The following is a 17971-nucleotide window of genomic DNA, read 5'->3' on the forward strand; positions in this document are numbered from 1 at the left end:
TCGATCTGCAGTCCTGACAAGTGTACCAACAGTTGTGCCTGAAGCGCCTGAAGACAAATGCCCATGCCGTCTGGAGCAGAACGACTCTCCAAGGCTCAGCTCACGGGTGCCTGGGGCGGCTCACGCACAGCCTCCCTCCCACCTCCCCTGGGCAGACCGTACTGTGGAGGATCCAGGAACGGGACCGCGCCAGGGGACTTGGAATCCTGGCCAAAGCCCGAAATGGAAAACCACTGCCAAGTAGCCCCATGTTTAAAGAGCACCAGAAGGCCACTTAGTGCTGGTGGTGCAGCCGGTCAGGGGTCCTCAGCTCATCCTGCCCCTCAGCCCACAGGCAGAAGAAGCCTCAGGATTCACTGGAAAGTCTGCACAGAGGAGAATGAAACTGCTTTCCTGCCTGGACCTCTGCTGAGTCCTCCCGCAGTTCAACAGACGGGTAATGCACATTGTTTGTCCTAGGCCCAGCCTGGATCCCACGGGTCCAAGAACAACAGCAGAGTACAGAAGTGGAGGCAAAGGTCTGAGGCCCTCAGAACCCCACCAAATCCTGTGTGAGCTGAGGCAGGAACTCGGGGCTTGGAGCACACGGCCGTGAGTAGCTTGCCTCCTACCCAGAATCGGAACATGTTCTCCTCCATCAGTGGGGACGCCTCCCAAGTCCCCATTTTACTGTGAAGGGTATTTGAATCCCAGTCCCCTCCCTGGCCTGGGGCCTCCTCCTTACAGCGTCCAGCCTGGCGCCTCCAGGCGGCATTTGGTAAGGACTTGTCAGATGCCGTAGTTATAAGGGGATCTACAGGTGGCTTTGCGCTCTCCCTCAGAGGGCCAGCTTTTGGGGAAAAACAAGTCCCACCAGGAGAGGGGTGAGTGAAGTACAGCAGGGGTGGGAGCTGTCTCGGCAGAGGGCACCTCTCTGCCAACCCAGTGATCCAGATAACCTGACATCCCTGAGGAACAATGGTGGGCAGCTGACGCCGGCCAGTGCCACGCATGGGCAGTAGGATGACCTCCACCACCAGAGAACTGCCTGACTGTTCTGCATTCTTTCTGGGAACCACTACAACTGCCTTGAACCTTTTTGCTTTGCTGAGATTTAGAAAAATCCATCGTGGTCGTTAAACCTTTCAACAAGTTTTTATCAAGCACCTACTATATACCAGGCTGAATAGCCACCTTGTGGAAAGCTCTAGGCTTCTGTCTCTCTCTCCTGCTCCCTTGTCCTCCAGCTGGAATAAAATGACTCAGGCAATAACAACCTTGCCTGCTCTCAGACGCAGTCCCTACCTTCCTTCGCCCTCTTGCCTCCTGGGTTTGCTTCTGCTTCGTCCCTTCTGCTGTTTCCTGTGTTCAGGTACTCTTGGTCACGTGGGCTCCGCCCATACATCCACCACCTACCATCTTCCCTCCCCTCAGTCCCAGGCCCAGCAGGAGGGCCTGGGGAGGGGCTGGGCCCTGGGCCAGTGGGAGGCACCCTCAGCCTTCGGGGCTGGAGAGTTGCTGAGTACTAGTCACCATAAGGTAAGGACCTGAGAGCCAGCAGGTGTGGCCGGTGCAGAGGACACCTGGATGGGTCACCAGGGTCTCCGACCAGCCCCTCACGTGCCGCCCGAATACCTGTTTCAGGCAGGCAGCAGCAGCTTGGGCGTTCCTTGCCCTTCCCTTCTCCTCTCCCAGGAGAAGACAACTCCCTCCGCCTATCCAGGTCCGGTCTGCACCCAGAGCCTGGCTCTCCAGCCACTCCTGCTAAGGGCCACCCTGGTGCTGGGGCCTGCGAGTGCCTCCAGCCCCAGGAGTGGCCCATATGCTGCCCACCCTGTTGGTTGCTGTGCCCATGTAAGCAGAGCCCTCACCCCGTCGCTCCCCAGCACTCTGTTCCTTGCCTGGCCCACAAGCTGGGCCTGCAGAGTGGTAGTGGCCGGGGAGGTCTTGCGGGGTGCTGTCACAGAGCCTGAAAGGAGGTGGCTAGAGACGAAGGAAAGACCACAAGGCACAGGACAGTGATTTATGCTCCAAGTATCCTCCCCAGGGGCGCACAGCCCTGGGAAGACTCACCCCTCAGGCACATAGCAGGCAGGGCTTCTCCACGCCTCAGACCACGGGGGTCTCAGGTGCCACAGCGCCCACACCACCCCCAGGCCACATGCACACTGGCACGCGGGTGTTGCCGGTAGGACGAGGAGGCAGCGAGCTGGGGGGCACCCTGCCTTGCTTTCTGGGCTCTCGCCTGGAGCCTGAGACGCAGCCTCGGCATCTGAGGAGCCCCTCGGAGATCTGGGCTCTGGACAGCTCACCCACTCACATCCCAAGCCTTCCCAGCACCTTAATCCCAGGGAGCAAGCTTGGAAATCAGTAATGTGACCTTCAGTGCTTAGCTGCACGTTTAGGTCCTTGAAGTCCTCACAGAAGTTTTGCAAAAACAGTGAAATTTATGAGGACGATAAGGTACTATCCTGGTAAAAAGTTGACATTTAAATTGTTCTCCTTTTATATCTTTGTAATGAAATTTTTTGTTTCCTCTGCAGCCATTTCTGAGTATTTACTAACATTTCTGTTCTATGCGAAACTTCAAGTCAGGCTGGCTGGGTGGCACATGAGCGTAAGATCCACAGCCTGGCCTGGAGTCCCACCGGGAGTTCTTACCTCGGATCAGGGAGAAACAAGGAAGGTATCCAGCTACCCTGCCCCTGCCTCTCCCTCGAAGAGGAGGGTTTTTAAAAAAAATCACCAAAGCATCATATTTTAATGAGTTTTCTTTGCAATTTGTATATAATAGATTTTCAGTAACAACCTGTAACAAGTTCATTTTCTACTATTCAATTGCTCTGCACTGAGGCCATTGACAGCCTCCAGCTGGGATCTTTAAAAATGGAAAGTGCTTGAAAACTCAGCTCCAGACAACGCTAGAAAGTGGGACCAAGAGTGCAGCTGTTAGCAGCAAACCACTGGAGATGGAAAAGAGGCCGTCTGGGTTTGAAAATTCCAAGGAGAAACTAGCAGAGGGCAAGGTGGCTGGTGAGCAGCAGTTCTGGCTCAGAACTGAGCCCTCCATGGTGTGATGCCGGGCGACACTCTTTCACCCCAGAGCCCTGATACATGCGTGGGGGGCCCCATTTTACCACCCTGGCTCCCCATGGGGGTAAGGCACTCATTGAACACCACCCCTCCCCCACACCCCATCACGGGCTGCCAATGGCCTTTCCTGCACAGATTTGCACCAAGATGGCAAAGCTGACCTCCTGGTGTGGGAGCGGGGCAGGAGCCATGGGGCTGAGCCTGGACCGCTCACAGCCAGGGTCTGCTGCCTCTACTGGGCATGTGGCTATGGGCTGAGGAGCAGCTCTGAGCATGATCCCTTGTCTGCACACATAGTTGTTGGGAGTGGGGGTAATTAAGCAGCGGGCAGGTGACCTAACAGACTAACAGAACACGTGTCCCGAGGAGGCTGAACGGCCAGTCAGCGGCCCTGGGAGCAGGATGAGAGCTTTATGGGACAAGCAGCTTTTGTCTTCATTAAGGGAGCATTAGGCCCATGTGGGCATCAGGGGCTCACCTCACACCCCAGTCACTCATCCAGCAGATCAGGGGTGTCCGCGGAGGTGCCCTCTGGCCTGGTCTGGCCTGGCTGGTGCTCCCCCACCAGTGATCCCACCTGTGAGGCCCCAGCAAGCTGCTTCCTCTGCACCCCTGGAGACATGCTAAGGCCCTCCGTGACCCTTGGTGACACTGTGCTCGGATGCCTCTGCTTGCCATGAGCACATGGTGAGCAAAACAGTCCCTGGCCTCATGGAGCCTATGGACTAATACGGGCCAGATGACAACAGTGTGGCACAGAGTGACAGAGGCTGGGAACACACGGAAATCTTCATCATCACCATCATCACCTCCGTCATTGACCTACCTGGCTAATGATTACTTAGCACTTGTCATATACAAGGTACCATTCTAATCACTTTACACGTATTATCTCATTTAGTGCTGAGTAACACTATGCGGTGGTTAGTATACCCATTTTATAGTTAAGGCGCTTGAAGCTCAGCTTAACCTCTGGTAAAGACCTGTCCAAGGTCACACAGCTAGTAAGTCGAAGAACAAGGATTTGAACAAGGTCTGACTCAGTCCACACTCAACCACCAGGCCACAGTCTTATTACCATGTAGAGATGAACCCAGGGCTCCTGGCACACAGAGGAAAGCGTGTGGGGCTTGGTAGAGGAGAGAAATTAAGGAAGACTTCCTGGAGGACGAGACCATTGAGCTGGGACTTGAAATTCAGGGAAACCCACGGTGGGGACAGTGAGATTCTCCTTAATGGAGAATCCTGATGAGTTGCAACCTGTGTTTAAATGCATGAAATGTTTCTGGAACCAGGCATTTGGGTTCTTCTATCTGCTGGCTGTGTGACTTTGGGTTAGCTACTTAACTTCTCTGAGTTTCAGTTTTTTCATCTGTAAAATTGGGACATAATCACAGTGCTGACACATGATAAATGTTAGGTATCATTTTATACGACTCAAGTAGTAAGAGCTCATTACTAACTAAAGCAATATTAACAAGCAAAGAAGCATTCAGATGGCACACTGACATTGGCTTCAGGGGCACTGAAGCTCACATGGAAACTTTTTTGGAGCCCCTCTCTCTACTGGAGGTGAGGAGAAAGTCCTTGGCAGGGGGTGGTGAGACTGAAAGCACCTTCTGATACCAGTTTCCAGTTCCTCCAGTGGCCACTCCAATTTAGCTGTTTTATGCCCTTGAGCAAATGAGGGACCAAGAGCAGTGAATCCGTTCTTTTGCCCCTTGATTTGCAAGTCCTGCATGAGGCATCACACATGTTGGGGTTGGGCAGTCATCACACTGATGGTCTTAGCATCCGCCAACACCAACACCAGCGTGCAGGGTACTCCTGCTCTCCAAACTCAAGAGCCAAATAGACTCAGATAAAATTTTTGATAAACCCCATGCTATCTGAAATTTTGCTATTCACTATCCCAAACTAAGGAAATGAACAGAGTAGGATAAAGTGGTATTCTTACCAGCTGAATTTCCTGTCTGAACTCATGCTACATGGATAAAGAGCCGGATAGATTTGGGGGAGGGATGGCTGCCGTTGTTTTACCATCACAGGGTGGCTGTGAGGGCTGACTAAGATAATGTGTCTGGCACGGCGTCTGGCCTGGGCGGGCATTATTCATTCCAGAGGATAATGATGTACGAGGTGAAGCCGTAACCATCCTTTCATTACGCAGAAACAAGGGCAGAAAAACAGCTGGAAATTCGCCAAGTGACCACCTCCTCTGTTTCACAGAGTTGCCCTGGATACAGAGGTATTGCAGTAATCAGATTAAATCACTGTTTTCCTTCCTGCTTGCCTGGAGCTGAGAGAGGGCACCTGACTCTCACACAATCAGCTCCCTGCGGTCCCCCTGACACGGGTACTCCTCCTGGACACTGTGCACCTGTGAGCCCGGGACGTTAACACGGGAAGCCCTTGATCCTGCACCGCGAGCTGCGCAAACCCTTCCTTTGCATGCAGTGCATTGCTCTCATAGGATTAATGAAAAGGACAAGTATCTTTCTAAAAAGCAGAAGGAACTTGTAACGAATTCAAAGTGAGAGAAAAATCCTCGTTTAAAGCAACACGTTTTTTCCCATGATCCCAACCCAAGCATTCAGAAAAGTGCAAAAACATGCATTATGAGAAAGATTTTTAAGTGAGCAACTTTTAGATTTCTTTATCGAGATGAACAGACAGGCTGGCATGCACCACGCTTACCAGCAACCCTGGGGGCTGGGTCTCTGCCTCATAGCAGGGACGGGAGGTTCTGGGGCTTGTTAGGGACAGGGAGGAAGGGTGGGGGACACGTGCTGAGGGGACACTATGTCTTTAGTTCCGAGATCAGCCTGTGATTTGGAAAGCCAAAAGCAACCTGAAGAGAATGTTTGGGTGATAAATAGAGGAAGAGAGGGAGGCCACCCTCCTATTCCACTGCCATCACTGTACAGAGACGGGTGATTTGCAGCCTTCCCACCTTCTGACAGAAAGAGGCTGACCTGACTTCCACGGCTAAGGGATCTGTCCTCTGCCCTCCTCAGGGGGAGGGTCACCTGTTCTGCAAAGCCAGGAGGAAGGTGCAGCCCCATCACGAACCGGCTCAACTGAGCGCGGCAGCCACCAGCCCTAGGATTCCTGGCATTGCCCTCAGCCATCCATAGACAATGGCAAACACCAGCCCAGCCCGGACTACGCCAGCTGCATGAGAAGACGAGATTTAGGAGATCCACCCGCAACACCAAAAACTCATAAATACAACCCACTTCTCCAGGGAAAAGTCCCCTAGACCCATCCTTTAATAGAGCAGCCGAGTCTGTGCCAGGAGTCACCCCACAGACCCTGCCCTGCCTGGTACCCAAGGATCCTGGCAAAATAGAGACTAAAAAATACAATTTTAAAGCCTCAACTTTTGCCAGCCTGTCAGCTGCAGTTTTGAAAATTAAACCCAAGATGTTGTTGCTGAAATGTTTCAGATATTACTTTCTGAGTTTTAGGGAGATTTCTTTAATGCCCATTGATTTCTGGTTAATAAGTTGTACCTATATGTCTCATTTCAATTTCCTATTTAACATTCACTGAACCATAAATCCATTCCCAGAGCAATGGGAATTTAGAGTTCTTGTGACTTTGAAAGACCATTGATCCTGTGTGCTCCGAGTGGCCGAGTGTGGGGCCTCTATGGCAAGGTTAACTCATGCCGAAGCTTCCTTAATGGCTGCGAGTTTACGTTTTATTGCATATCTATTATTTGGGTTGGGCTGTGATGAATGGTTTAGCTGCCAGGTTCAAAACAAGTCCAAGGTGACAGCAGAATCTAATTTGCTTTAAAAACGGTGATTATAAAGCTTTTCAAATAATAATCCAGGAATGAGGGAAACAGACAGCACATTGCTGTGCATGGGACATATGGCAGGAGGTGAAGCAAGGACTTCCCTCCTTTTCCACGGGCAGCCCCTGCTCCTAATGACCTTCACTAGGGAGGCCAGGGAGGGCTTCTCTTTCATCAGGGGTAACAGGGATGCTGCCATTTCCTTGAAAGTAGAGCCATTAGCTCCTATTTGGTCCCAGACCAATTCCCACGGAGCGGGCTCACGCGCTAGAGGCTTCTGTGGTACCTGGTACCAGGACGGTGCCTAAGCAGTGCCATTCTCTGCCTAATGATGCCATCGTGGGACGTCTGAGTGCGATGCTCAGTGTATCCCCCAAGTCCTTGAAGTCCAGCCTTGGCCCCCAGCTCTTAAAAGGCACTGATCTTTTTCATTACAGTTCCTTTTCCAGAGGGGCTTGAGGGCACAAAGCACCTCAGAGCTGCCCCCAGAGAGCATGCCGCTGCTTCCCTGATGTGGAGGGCGGCTCACCCTGTCATCTGCCCCGACATCTACTCTCTTTTTGTTCATGTCCTGTGGGAATAGCATCATCAAGAGGGCTCCGTTTGGGGAAGCTGGATGGAGAGGAGCTTGCGGGAGGTGATGCTGAGGACAGGAGCGGAGGGAGGGTCTCGTCCAGCGTGTGCAGGTCAGTGCCTAACAATGGGCTCTCCAGAGGGAGAAGAGCGCCCTCGCCCTTCTGTAGCACTTGTGTAGTGCGGATTTCTGTGTTGTAAACACTCCTACTATGGCTGATTTAAAGCTACCAGCCATTTTCACTGTTTGCCTTGCAAAAGTCCTGAAAATCTAAGAATCGTCTCATGAGTTAGGTCTCTGGAGTTGCTGATACTTCCATACATTCTAAAGTTTAGAGATTTATTTCATGGAATAAGCTCCTCAATCCACAAAGCAAATCCCTCCCACAGCAGATTGAGCCTACAGTCATTCACACCGTATTATGAACCACCAGATGTAGATATGGGTTTTAACCGTGGGCAGGAAGGAGGAGGCTGGGGACCCACACCTAGTCACCGTATATTAAGCAGAGCCCAGGAACTGGTGGTTGGACTTTGGGCCTTGGTAACAGGGACGTCGTGGACTGGAAAGGCACCGCCTGCAACAAGCTCATGGACATTTCCCACAGGGAAGAATCACACTCATTTTTCTTCTCTTAGGTCACATGAGTACCTCTTCTATCTGCCACAAGAGCTCTTCTTGCCAACAAATCACAAGGATTCTCAGGCCTTGTGAATGTTTGGAATAACAATAGCACACGGAGCTGTTGACACGAAGCAGGAATACCTTCCTGGAAGGTGGAACTCCAGGTACAGGCTGGGGCCGGGGCCGAGGATGCCAGGACCTGTGGCTCAGAGTACTCAGGGCACCCTGGGGATCTCATCCCTGCTTCCCCAGTTCCAGGGCCTGCAGGTAGGAGCTGTGAGCTTGCAGGTCACGTCCAAGGGCGCCTCACACAGGGCACACACATTACCTGCTTTAAGCAGAGCCTGAATGCTGTCTGTCATAAAGGGGCTTCACCTCTTTGGGGCCAAGAATGTCCCCTCTTGCCTCGAGTTAGGGCCCCCGCATCACCCTTCCCTCTCCTCTCCTAGTGAGCTTGTCTGGAGTTACCTGGGGCTCCTTCCTGCATGTCGCATCTCTTGGAAGCCCTGTTCCAGCCCCAGCTATGGTTGGCGTGAGGTCATGTCTTGGGGGAGCGCCTCAGGGAGAAGACCTGCGTCCTTCAGCTGCCCTACCCACTTGCCATATGTACCAGCGACCGCACAGAGGGTCCACTCCGGGCACCTCCGCCGTTTTCAGGTAGAGCACCCCCTGTCTCTTCTTCTCCAGGGATTCCCCTGCCTCTCATTAGCCAGGACCCTTGTTCTTCATCATCCTTCACAGTGACTGCTCCCTCTCCTGCCTGGCCACGCCTCCAGCGCCCTCCTGCAGGATTTACCCCCAGGCAGGGTTCCCTGACGGGGCCAGGCCGCCGCCTGGGGAGAACCCTAACATCTGCTCCCACCACGTGCAGTCACAGAATCCCCTAGCGATGTGAGGCAGTGCCCTCCCAACCGTGCTCACGTCCCCGGCTCCCCCAAACAATAGCAACAGCGCAAAGAAACTTTATCCAAAAGGAGCAGAGCGAGTCCCCCCCAACCCCTCCCCTCCTCACTCTTCCCTTAAACCTCAGGCTTGTTGCAAAACAAATTCAACTGCTTTCACCTATAGAAGAAGCCAATCTTGGAAACAACCAAGGACAGACTCCAGGCCCCTGACACCATCTTGGTGCAGGAATGTCTGTTTGCCCACTGCGAGCCCCGACTGGGGCCTGACTTACGGAAGGCTGTGTAGAACTCATGGAGGGTCAGGAGGCCGTCTTTGTTGTAGTCATCAAATCGGAGGAGGTCGCCTGGTGAGCACCCCAGGAAGTCCTCTTCCAGGGCCTGCTCCTTCAGCACGTGCTGCGGGTGAGAAAGGGAGCGAGGCTAGAACCGGGAGTGAGTTCAGAGCTGTGCACACTGCTGGAAAATGGCTCAGGCCAAGTGCGTGGGGCTGCGCTCACCGGCCTGGCTGTGTGTGTGTGTGTGTGTGTGTGTGTGTGTGTGTGTGTGTGTGTGGACTCCAGCGACAGCTCGGTGGGCCATGAGGAGCACCCAGATCTCTTTGGTATTGTCTTGTTTGATCCTCTCATTTTATACATGAGAAAACTGAGGCTCAGAGAGGGAAGGGACTTTCCCAAGGTCACCCAGTGATTGGGGCCGACTCGGGATTAGCATTCAGGTCTGTCTTCTCCCTGCCTGGGCAAACAGACCCCAGACAGTCTGAGGTGGGAAGGATCCTGTGGTCACCTGATCTACCCCTTCACGTTGTAGATGGGGAAACAGGGAAGAGAAGGGGCCTGATCAAATAAGCCCAGCAAACAGTGGCCGAACTCAGTGGCTCCCAGCTATGTAGAGCTGGAAGGTCACTGCTCCATCAGTGTTCCCCTCCCCGCCTCCACCAGCCCACTCCAATCTCAGGGCAGCACGTCCTAGCCACAGCACTCCCCCCGGGAAGGGGAAACTGCCATTCTACCGACACAGGCTTGGGCCCCCGTCTCTGCCTGCCCTGTCGTGCCAGGAACACAAACCACTACCCTTAGGATTCTGTCGCGGGGACCACGGGGGGGCCCCTGTGAACTCCTCTCTGGATGTGGCCTGGGCCACAGCGCAGAGGTCTCCCCAGCGTGACCAGTCGCGTTTTGGCATGTGTGTCTGGAACTAGAGTCTTGCAAGGAAAATGCTCAGAAGGAAATCTCAGAAGAAAGAAAATGATTTTATTTTTGCGGGGAGAGGGGAACAGAGGCATTTCCTCTTTATTTAACAGTCTCAGCTGGGCCTGCTATGTTAAAGGCAATTTAATGTGATAATGTTAAAAAAATGACCCTTCACCCAGCAAGTAAGAGTGTTCGATAAAAGGGCGATCAACCGTAACGCCCGAAATCATCCAAAGATGGAAATTTCCCTTTGCCTATTTCTGTATTGGAAATTGATTAACTTTTCATAGGACTGACAAGTTTTTCCCTGATGCCTCTGATTCAGTGTCAAGGAAAGTCCCATTTTAGCTGACCCCTGCTCGGCAGATTTATGAAATGGACTTTAAACACATTAAATTTTAAAGAGGAAATCATAGTCCAATTACCATGCTTGTTAATGGCTTCAGGTGCCTCGGGGCATGTCTCTGCCAGGTTAGAGCAATGCGCCCAGGAAGGTTCCGTTTACCTGGCAGCTACCGGGAGCCACATTGGCCTGGGGCACCGAGAGCCCACAGCTGCCTCTGTTAAATAAGGAGAAAACGCCTGCCCTCCGGGCTCCCCGCACAGCCTGTATTGCGGGGAATCGAATCGCCAGATGGCTCTTCTCACAGGTAACCGTAACTAACAGGACCTGGGGTCTCCCCAGAGCGGCGTGGGTCACCTGTGGGTCCCTGGCCCCGCCGCTTGGGCTCTTAGCCATAGCTGGGGGCTGAGTGTTGCTGGAAGTGGTGACATGCAGGCTGGCATGTGCCTGGGAGGCCTCCCGGGGTGCGGGCCGTGGATGGACTTGCGCATGCTGCCAGGTGTGGGTGAGTTGGGGGGGGGGCGGTCTGCAAACGCCTTAGGATCTGTGTTTCCCAACACACTCCCTGGAAGCAGGCTCTGGACTGGCTGGACTTGAGAAGGGGACCCTGCGTGGGGAAGCATCTGGATAACTGCTCTGTACTCAGATTTTATGGGCACCTGTCATCCCCACAGACTTGGAGAGCATCAGGTGGAGCCTGTGGTGGGAGCCCTCCTCCCAGGGAGCCCCCTGTACCGTGAGGAGAGCAGGTCCATTCACCACCCCCCCCATCACCCCCTGGCCCCCGGCTTTCGTCTTAGTTCACCATGTTCTAGGTAGTACACACTCTGCAGGCAAGTCTCTTGATTTCTTGGAGCTGCTTCCTCATCTAAAAATACTTGGGAAGTGAGGATAACACTAGCACCTACCACACAGCAAAGGGTGGCTGAAAGGTTTAAGGAGGAAATAATACCAACAATAAAGGTGATGATGACGAAGTGATGCTGACGGCTGTCACTTACTGAGAATGTGCCGCGTGCCGGGCGCTAGGCTGAGAACTTCACATGTCTTAGCTCATCTAACCCTCCCGATGACCCTGCGACAGTCACAGACAAGAAACGAGGGCACAGAGAGGTGAAGTTGTCTGCCTAGACCCACTAGGTCCCTGTAAATGCTGGAGCTGGACGTGAACTCAGGCAGTCTGACCGTGAAGTCTGTGCTCGTAGCTATTCTCCCTCCGAGTGAGGAACACATCTGTGTTGGGTGCATCACAAGTAAAGGGCCTTGCTTAGCGCCGAGCCCACAGCGGGTGCTCCGTAAGTGTCAGGACCCTCCCTAGCCTGGGCCTTCCTGGTGACCTGGTCACAGCTTTGATGAGGTCATTGCTGTGCCTTGTGAAGGATTTCTTTAAAGAAGCATCAAAGGTGGGGACTCATCCTATTACCTGTCCTCTGGTGGGGGGCACCCCGTGGTCTCTGGGGCAGAGCGGCTAGGCCCTCCCACCCTTCCTGACCTCGTCCTCCCTCCATATCTTTGCCCCTGGTGTGGCTCCAGGGCCCCAGGCCCTCAGAGGTAAACCAGCAGAGTAGGAGCAGGACCTCAGGCCCTCGGGCCCACCCAGCCTGCCTTTCTGCCACCAGCACCCAACAGGCCCACCCTGCAGCTGGCCTGCCTGGTGCCCTAGGTTGCTCCTTCCTCGCTTCTTTTTGCTGCAGATGCTCCAGGCCCTTGTGCCACCTTGTAGCTGGGCAAAGGGACACGTGTGCTGTGTCTGGGAGGGAGGCCCCGTCCAAGTGTTTTCTCAAAGGGAAGAGCAGTGTTTGCGGGTGGCCACAGGGCTTCCTGCAAGCCAGCAGGCTGGGGTGCGGGCTACTGATTCCTGGATACCGCAAAGGGCGAGGTCCTAGTGGAGAGGACGTGGGGACACCCAGGTTACAACTCCAAAAGTGTCTGGGGGGAACCAAACCTGCTTCCTTTGAACCTTCCTGCTGAGGAAAGCAAAGGACTCAGGAAGAAAAGACTTATTTCCTAATGAAAACCTCAGAGCCCAGCCGGTGTGCAGTGTGTGTTTCACCAGCTAGCTGAGAGGGCCTCAGAGCTTGTTTGTAAATATTGGCTGAAGGTGGCTGGTGGGAAGGAGACACTGACATTGTTCTGTTTGTCAGATATTCTCAAGAGGTGTTAAACACAAGCTCTCCGACTCCCGGGAGATGGCTTTCTCTTGCAGGAGCAAGGCCTCCTCGGCATCCCATTACAGAGACGGTTACAAATGCCTCTCCCCACGTGGATCTCCCGGTTCTCTTCCTGCACATGCGGAATGGAAAACTGGATTCCTCCGTAATGCAATTTCACTGAATGCCGTACCCACCTGGGTCAGTTCAGAGCGGCTGAGGTGGCCATCCCCGTCTACATCCAAGTCCTTAAACAGAGATTCCACCAGGAGCCGCTTCTGGGAAGCAGGGTCTTGTCTGCTGTCCCCTTCATGGAGTGACTGCAGGCGGGTCTGCAGCGCCAGAAGGGCCTTCTTCAGGCGGGCGTAGTCGGCCATGGTGCACGGGTCACCTGGAAGAGAAGACGGGGTTATTGCAGCCAGACTCCTCCCCTGGTCTCGAGAAGACCCCCATGCACCCCACCCATCGGCAGTTACTGGGCATTCACTATGTGCAGTGCAGGGTGTTACCGGAGTACATGAGACCTATTCGTCCGTCTGTCCACCAGTCCGTCCCATAAATATTTATTGAGCACTGGATACATGCTACACGTGATGCAAACGCTGGAAGGAGCCTGCTTGTTCATCTCGCAAATGTTTATTGAGCACCTACTACAGCCAGACACAGAGTGACTGCCAGACGGAATGGGGAGATTCGTCCAGGGGAAGTCCCAGCGCAGCCCCACAGCGGCTTTAGGAAAGCCGTCCCGATTCCATTTTGTAATAGCTCATCTTTGCCTTAATCCTACCTTAAAGGCTGCTTTGGAATCCTTGGCCTCATAGATTAGCGAGTTCCAGTTAACAGAACTAATACGCTCTGCTTAAGTTAATTAGGTACACTCCCAGAGCTGGATTACTTCAAAACGAACATGAGTACACAAGCCTACGACCAAGAAACAAAAGGCAGCTTTTACAAAATTAAAAGCAAAGCGCACAGCCCGTTGCTCTTAGGCCTTTTATCATGGCCATGCTTGGCCCACAGCATCCGAACCACACGGTGTTCTGGCAAATGAGGCCTGTGATGCACTGTGACATGACATAGTTTACCTCGCTGGCAACAGGCCATGAGGGTGCTCCCCGCACAGGGCTGCACCGTGAGTGGAGGCTGCCGGGCTGTCAGCGAGTGAGCGGGAGAGCCTCTCTGGCCCCACTGCCCCACCTCCCGGGGTAGAATCTGTACTCCAGCACCTGGCTCTGCTGAGCCCTGGAGCATGGGTGTGGCTCTGCCTCATCCAGTCCAGGTTGAAGCCACTGCCCTGCTGGGAAGGGAGTGTCTGGGGCCTGGGGCTCTTCCTCTTAATTCCAAGGCCAGTTTAGGGCACCAGGTCCTAGCTCAGGGGTGCTGGAGAGCACTGGATCTGGAGTCCACCGGGTTTGAGTCCCAGCTCTGTGGCTGCCTGAGTGTGTACCTTGCACAAGGTGCCTCAGTGATTTCATCTGTGAAGTGGGGAGAGCAGTGCCTCCCACATAGGGCTGTTAGGAGGGTTAAATAAGATACACACATAAAAGGCACAGCAGTGGCTTGGCACCTAGTAAGGGCTCATAAAATGATAGCTACTCTCCCCCTTGTCATTATTGGAACTGCATTTGCTGAAGAGCAACAAACAGGGGAGCTGCTTGGTGGGGAGAGTGCTGGTGGGGAAGTCTGTCTGTTTCTCTCCCTGCCTCCCTAGACAAGCCTGGACGGTCCAATCACTTTCTCTTGTGCTTGTTTGTGTTTCTAGATTTTCTTCCAATTTGGCGTCAATTGATTCTTGCCAGAAACAGACGCCTGTTACCATCTCCTCCTGCATGTTTATTTAGAAAAAAATCAATTGCTGTGTTCAATATAATCAAATCTATTTGCTCTCTGGGAGTTTCTATGCTCTGACAAGAACAGCTTACCCACCCCTCTTTGGCCTTGTAGGGTATCCATTCCTGGGAGCTCGTAGGGCCCCTGGTTGGCAAACCCGATTCTCAAGTCTGTATGGCGTTGAAAATTGTGGCCGCATCCCATGACCACACACTCCCGCCCAGGGGAAGACGTGGCGGCCTGCTGGGCTCTGCTTCCTGAGCCTGGACAAAGGTCAGTCTGGGGAAAGTAGAGGAAGAGCTTTGCCCAAATCCTGGCCTCCAGCCTCCAGGAGGGTGAAACTAGTTCCGGCAAATGGATGGAAGCTGGATGCGGTATCTGAGTGGAGAGAGATGCTTTGGTGGAGACGGCAGTGGAAGTCTCTGTGGGGGGATCTGCAGGGACCTGCACCGGAGGGCCTGTCAGGCTTTTCTGGGGACAGGCATTCATGCCCAGATGCTGGGAAGCTAGTGTACACAGCAGATGGATATGGGGTTGATAGGAGGCTCGACTCAGAAATGCTAGCGTACAGTTAGTCTGCTAAAGAAACACACTACAGCAGGGCCACCTGAAGGATGGGCCAGGCCAGGTCAGATGGGCAGAGATGTCGCATCCTTGCAGGTCCTCCCAACCCTCCAATCTTCCTCACAGACCCTGGTGGGGCACAGATCTCCTCTGAGCTGCCTGCTGCCCTAGGCCAGGGGTCCGAAGCTAGACAGCACCTCCCACTCTGGCCGGCCAGGGAAACCTTCAAGGTGGGTTCTGTCAGGTGGGCTACAGCAACCTCCCCAGGTTCTTCCCCTCTTATCACATCTCTACGGTTCACTGTGAGTTCACAGTGGCTTCTCCACCCTGGCAGCTGCCCAGCACATGACTCCTGGTCAGGAAGGTATGTACATGTCTAGAAATCAACTTGGGGGAAAGAGGTGGTTGCCCCCAGTCTCCAGGGCCAGCTCCCTGAGCCCCTGGTCTGGCCTCCTGCTAGGACTCATGCCAGCCATGCCCTTCCCATCCTTTTACCAGCATTTACTCACAAACTCTGTGCCCGATGCTGGGCGGCACTTTGAGGATACAATGGAGCTTCCCATCCTGGGCATCAAGGGTGCCCATGGAGGGAGAGCTAACGAGGCCGGGGTGAAGGGAGTCTCCCTAAGGACGGGACCTGCAGGATGAGGGATCTGTGGGCAAAGGAGGCAGAGGGAAGGGAATGCCAGGTCACAGGGACTGCAGGTGCAGGAGCTGGCGGCACAGTGTGTCCGGAGCCCAGAGGAAGCTGGTGTGGCTGAACCGGAGTGAGGCAGGGATGGGGGCACAGACGAGGCTGGAGGGAAGTGTGGAGCTGGCGTAGGATGCCAAGCCCTGCAGATCACACTTTGCCAAACTTCCCGTGTCCTCCTTGCCTTTACTGAGGGCCTCACTGTGCCTGGCTGCTGCTGGGCATGGGGGTCCTGAGATAAATTGTGCTGCTCCTGGAAGACGATTTGAAATCCTTTATCCCAGGAGCAGTTGCACTTTACATGGGTTTCAACCTGGAATAATTCAATCATTGGACCAATGTTCCTGAGCTCCTCTAATATCCCTATAGCTCTGGGGGACCGTGAGCATCAGAGGAAAGACCCCCTAACAGTGTCACTTTAGATTCCCAAATTCAACCTCTTTCAAGACTTCCGACGCTTCATCTCCAGCAAGGACTGCCCTCTCAAAAGCCTTCCCTTTTGGTTTCCAGGATGAGTTTACCAAGTCCCAGGTTTATTTCTTTCATTCACAGCCCCCCCGGTCACACTGTGGGGTCAGACAGGACAGCTCACCAAGGTGGAGCGCGGGCGTCTGTGAATCTGCCAGACCTGGTCTTTAGCTAAAGGTTCCCACCCTGCTGCCAGCTTTAAACCTTCGTCTTATTGTAAAAGAAACACATGTCCATCAAAACAACAACAACAAAACACTTGGAAAGTGCAGATGAGTATAAAGAAAGAAAATAAGTTATGCATAATCCCCTTCCTAGAGGCTGGCCAGAGGTGAAGCCTGGCCCTCCGCACAGGTGACCCTGACTGTGAGCCAAACTAGTGGAGCCCTGGCTGGCCTTGTGTATTGCACGGGGCCCGAGGCCCGGCCCACAGAGCCTCTGTTTTCAGATCTTCCTCTTCCCTTACTTAGTTTGGGCAAGAGCTTCAATACCCCAGGTTTGGGTCTTTCTCAGTATCATGCGGGCCATTGCTGCCCGCCCACCCGGCAAGTCAAACGGGGACTTGAAGAGGTAGGGGTGTGGAGGGAGAAACAATCTTAATAGCACCTGCCACACAAATGTGCTGCTTGGGGTTGGTGTTTACTGCTCCCTCCAATGTTCTTTTATTTTTCTTTATACAGCAGGTTTTTTTAGTTATCTATTTTATACACATCAGTGTATACATGTCAATCCCAATCTCCCAATTCATCCTACCATCGCCCCCGCCACCCTGCCACTTTCCCCCCTTGGTGTCCATACGTTTGTTCTCTACATCTGTGTCTCTATTTCTGCCCTGCAAACTGGTTCATCTGTACCATTTTTCTAGGTTCCACATGTATGCGTGAATATACGATATTTGTTTTTCTCTTTCTGACTTACTTCACTCTGTATGAGTCTCTAGGTCCATCCATGTCTCAGAAAATCTACAAACAATAAATGCTGGAGAGGGTGTGGAGAAAAGGGAACCCCCTTGCACTGTTGGTGAGAATGTAAATTGATACAGCCACTATGGAGAACAGTATGGAGGTTCCTTAAAAGACGAAATATAGAATTACTATATGACCCAGCAATCCCACTACTGGGCATATACCCTGAGAAAACTATAATTCAAAAAGACACATGCACCCCAATGTTCACTGCAGCACTATAGCCAGGACATGGAAGCAACCTAAGTGCCCATTGACAGACGAATGGATAAAGATGTGGTACATACATACAATGGAATATTCCTCCAATGTTCTTTACCCAAACCTCTGCCCGGCTTACTCTTCACTGTATATTGGCCACTGCAGAAACATCACCCAATCTAAACTAGCACCCCCAGCTTCATAATTCTCTGTGCCCCACATGTCTGGGGTGGGCCTGGGTCCCAGGGACGGACCCCGTCCCTTTGAAGGGAAGGTCCCTGGAGGGGATACAGCAGAGGCCTGGGGACCACAACACCCCTCCCTGGTGCCCCCGCGGGGGCTGACCGTGATGATGGTGAGAATGGCCATGCCCAGCCTGTCCTGGGAGCCCTGAGCCTGGGCCTCTGTGACCTAGCCTGCAGTATGGTCAACTTCCTCGCTATTGATCCAGGGCGGGTGGGACTTCCAGAGAGGACTCTGGAGAGGAGGATGTTTGTATATGATGTTGAGGTCTGTGCCTTGAATGAGCTCACCTGGAGCTGCCCAGCTGGGACCTTAGGGGACCTGCTTCATGAGTAGGCAGACTAAC

The 17971-nt window shown here is 53.3% G+C and overlaps 1 protein-coding gene across 1 annotated transcript in view; it reads right to left on the minus strand.

Annotated features, from left to right (window-relative positions):
• FSTL4 (follistatin like 4) overlaps positions 1–17971 on the minus strand; it is a 442827-nt gene that overhangs the window by 133519 nt on the left and 291337 nt on the right. The window contains exons 5-6 of the mRNA XM_057541639.1: positions 12861–13054; positions 9253–9376 (exon numbers count right to left, since the gene is read on the minus strand). Of these exons, the coding sequence (XP_057397622.1) occupies positions 9253–9376; positions 12861–13054 (318 nt within the window). The remainder of the gene's footprint in view (positions 1–9252; positions 9377–12860; positions 13055–17971) is intronic.

The sequence above is a fragment of the Balaenoptera acutorostrata genome, chromosome 2 (assembly GCF_949987535.1).
Source record: "Balaenoptera acutorostrata chromosome 2, mBalAcu1.1, whole genome shotgun sequence".
Lineage (NCBI taxonomy): Eukaryota > Metazoa > Chordata > Mammalia > Artiodactyla > Balaenopteridae > Balaenoptera > Balaenoptera acutorostrata.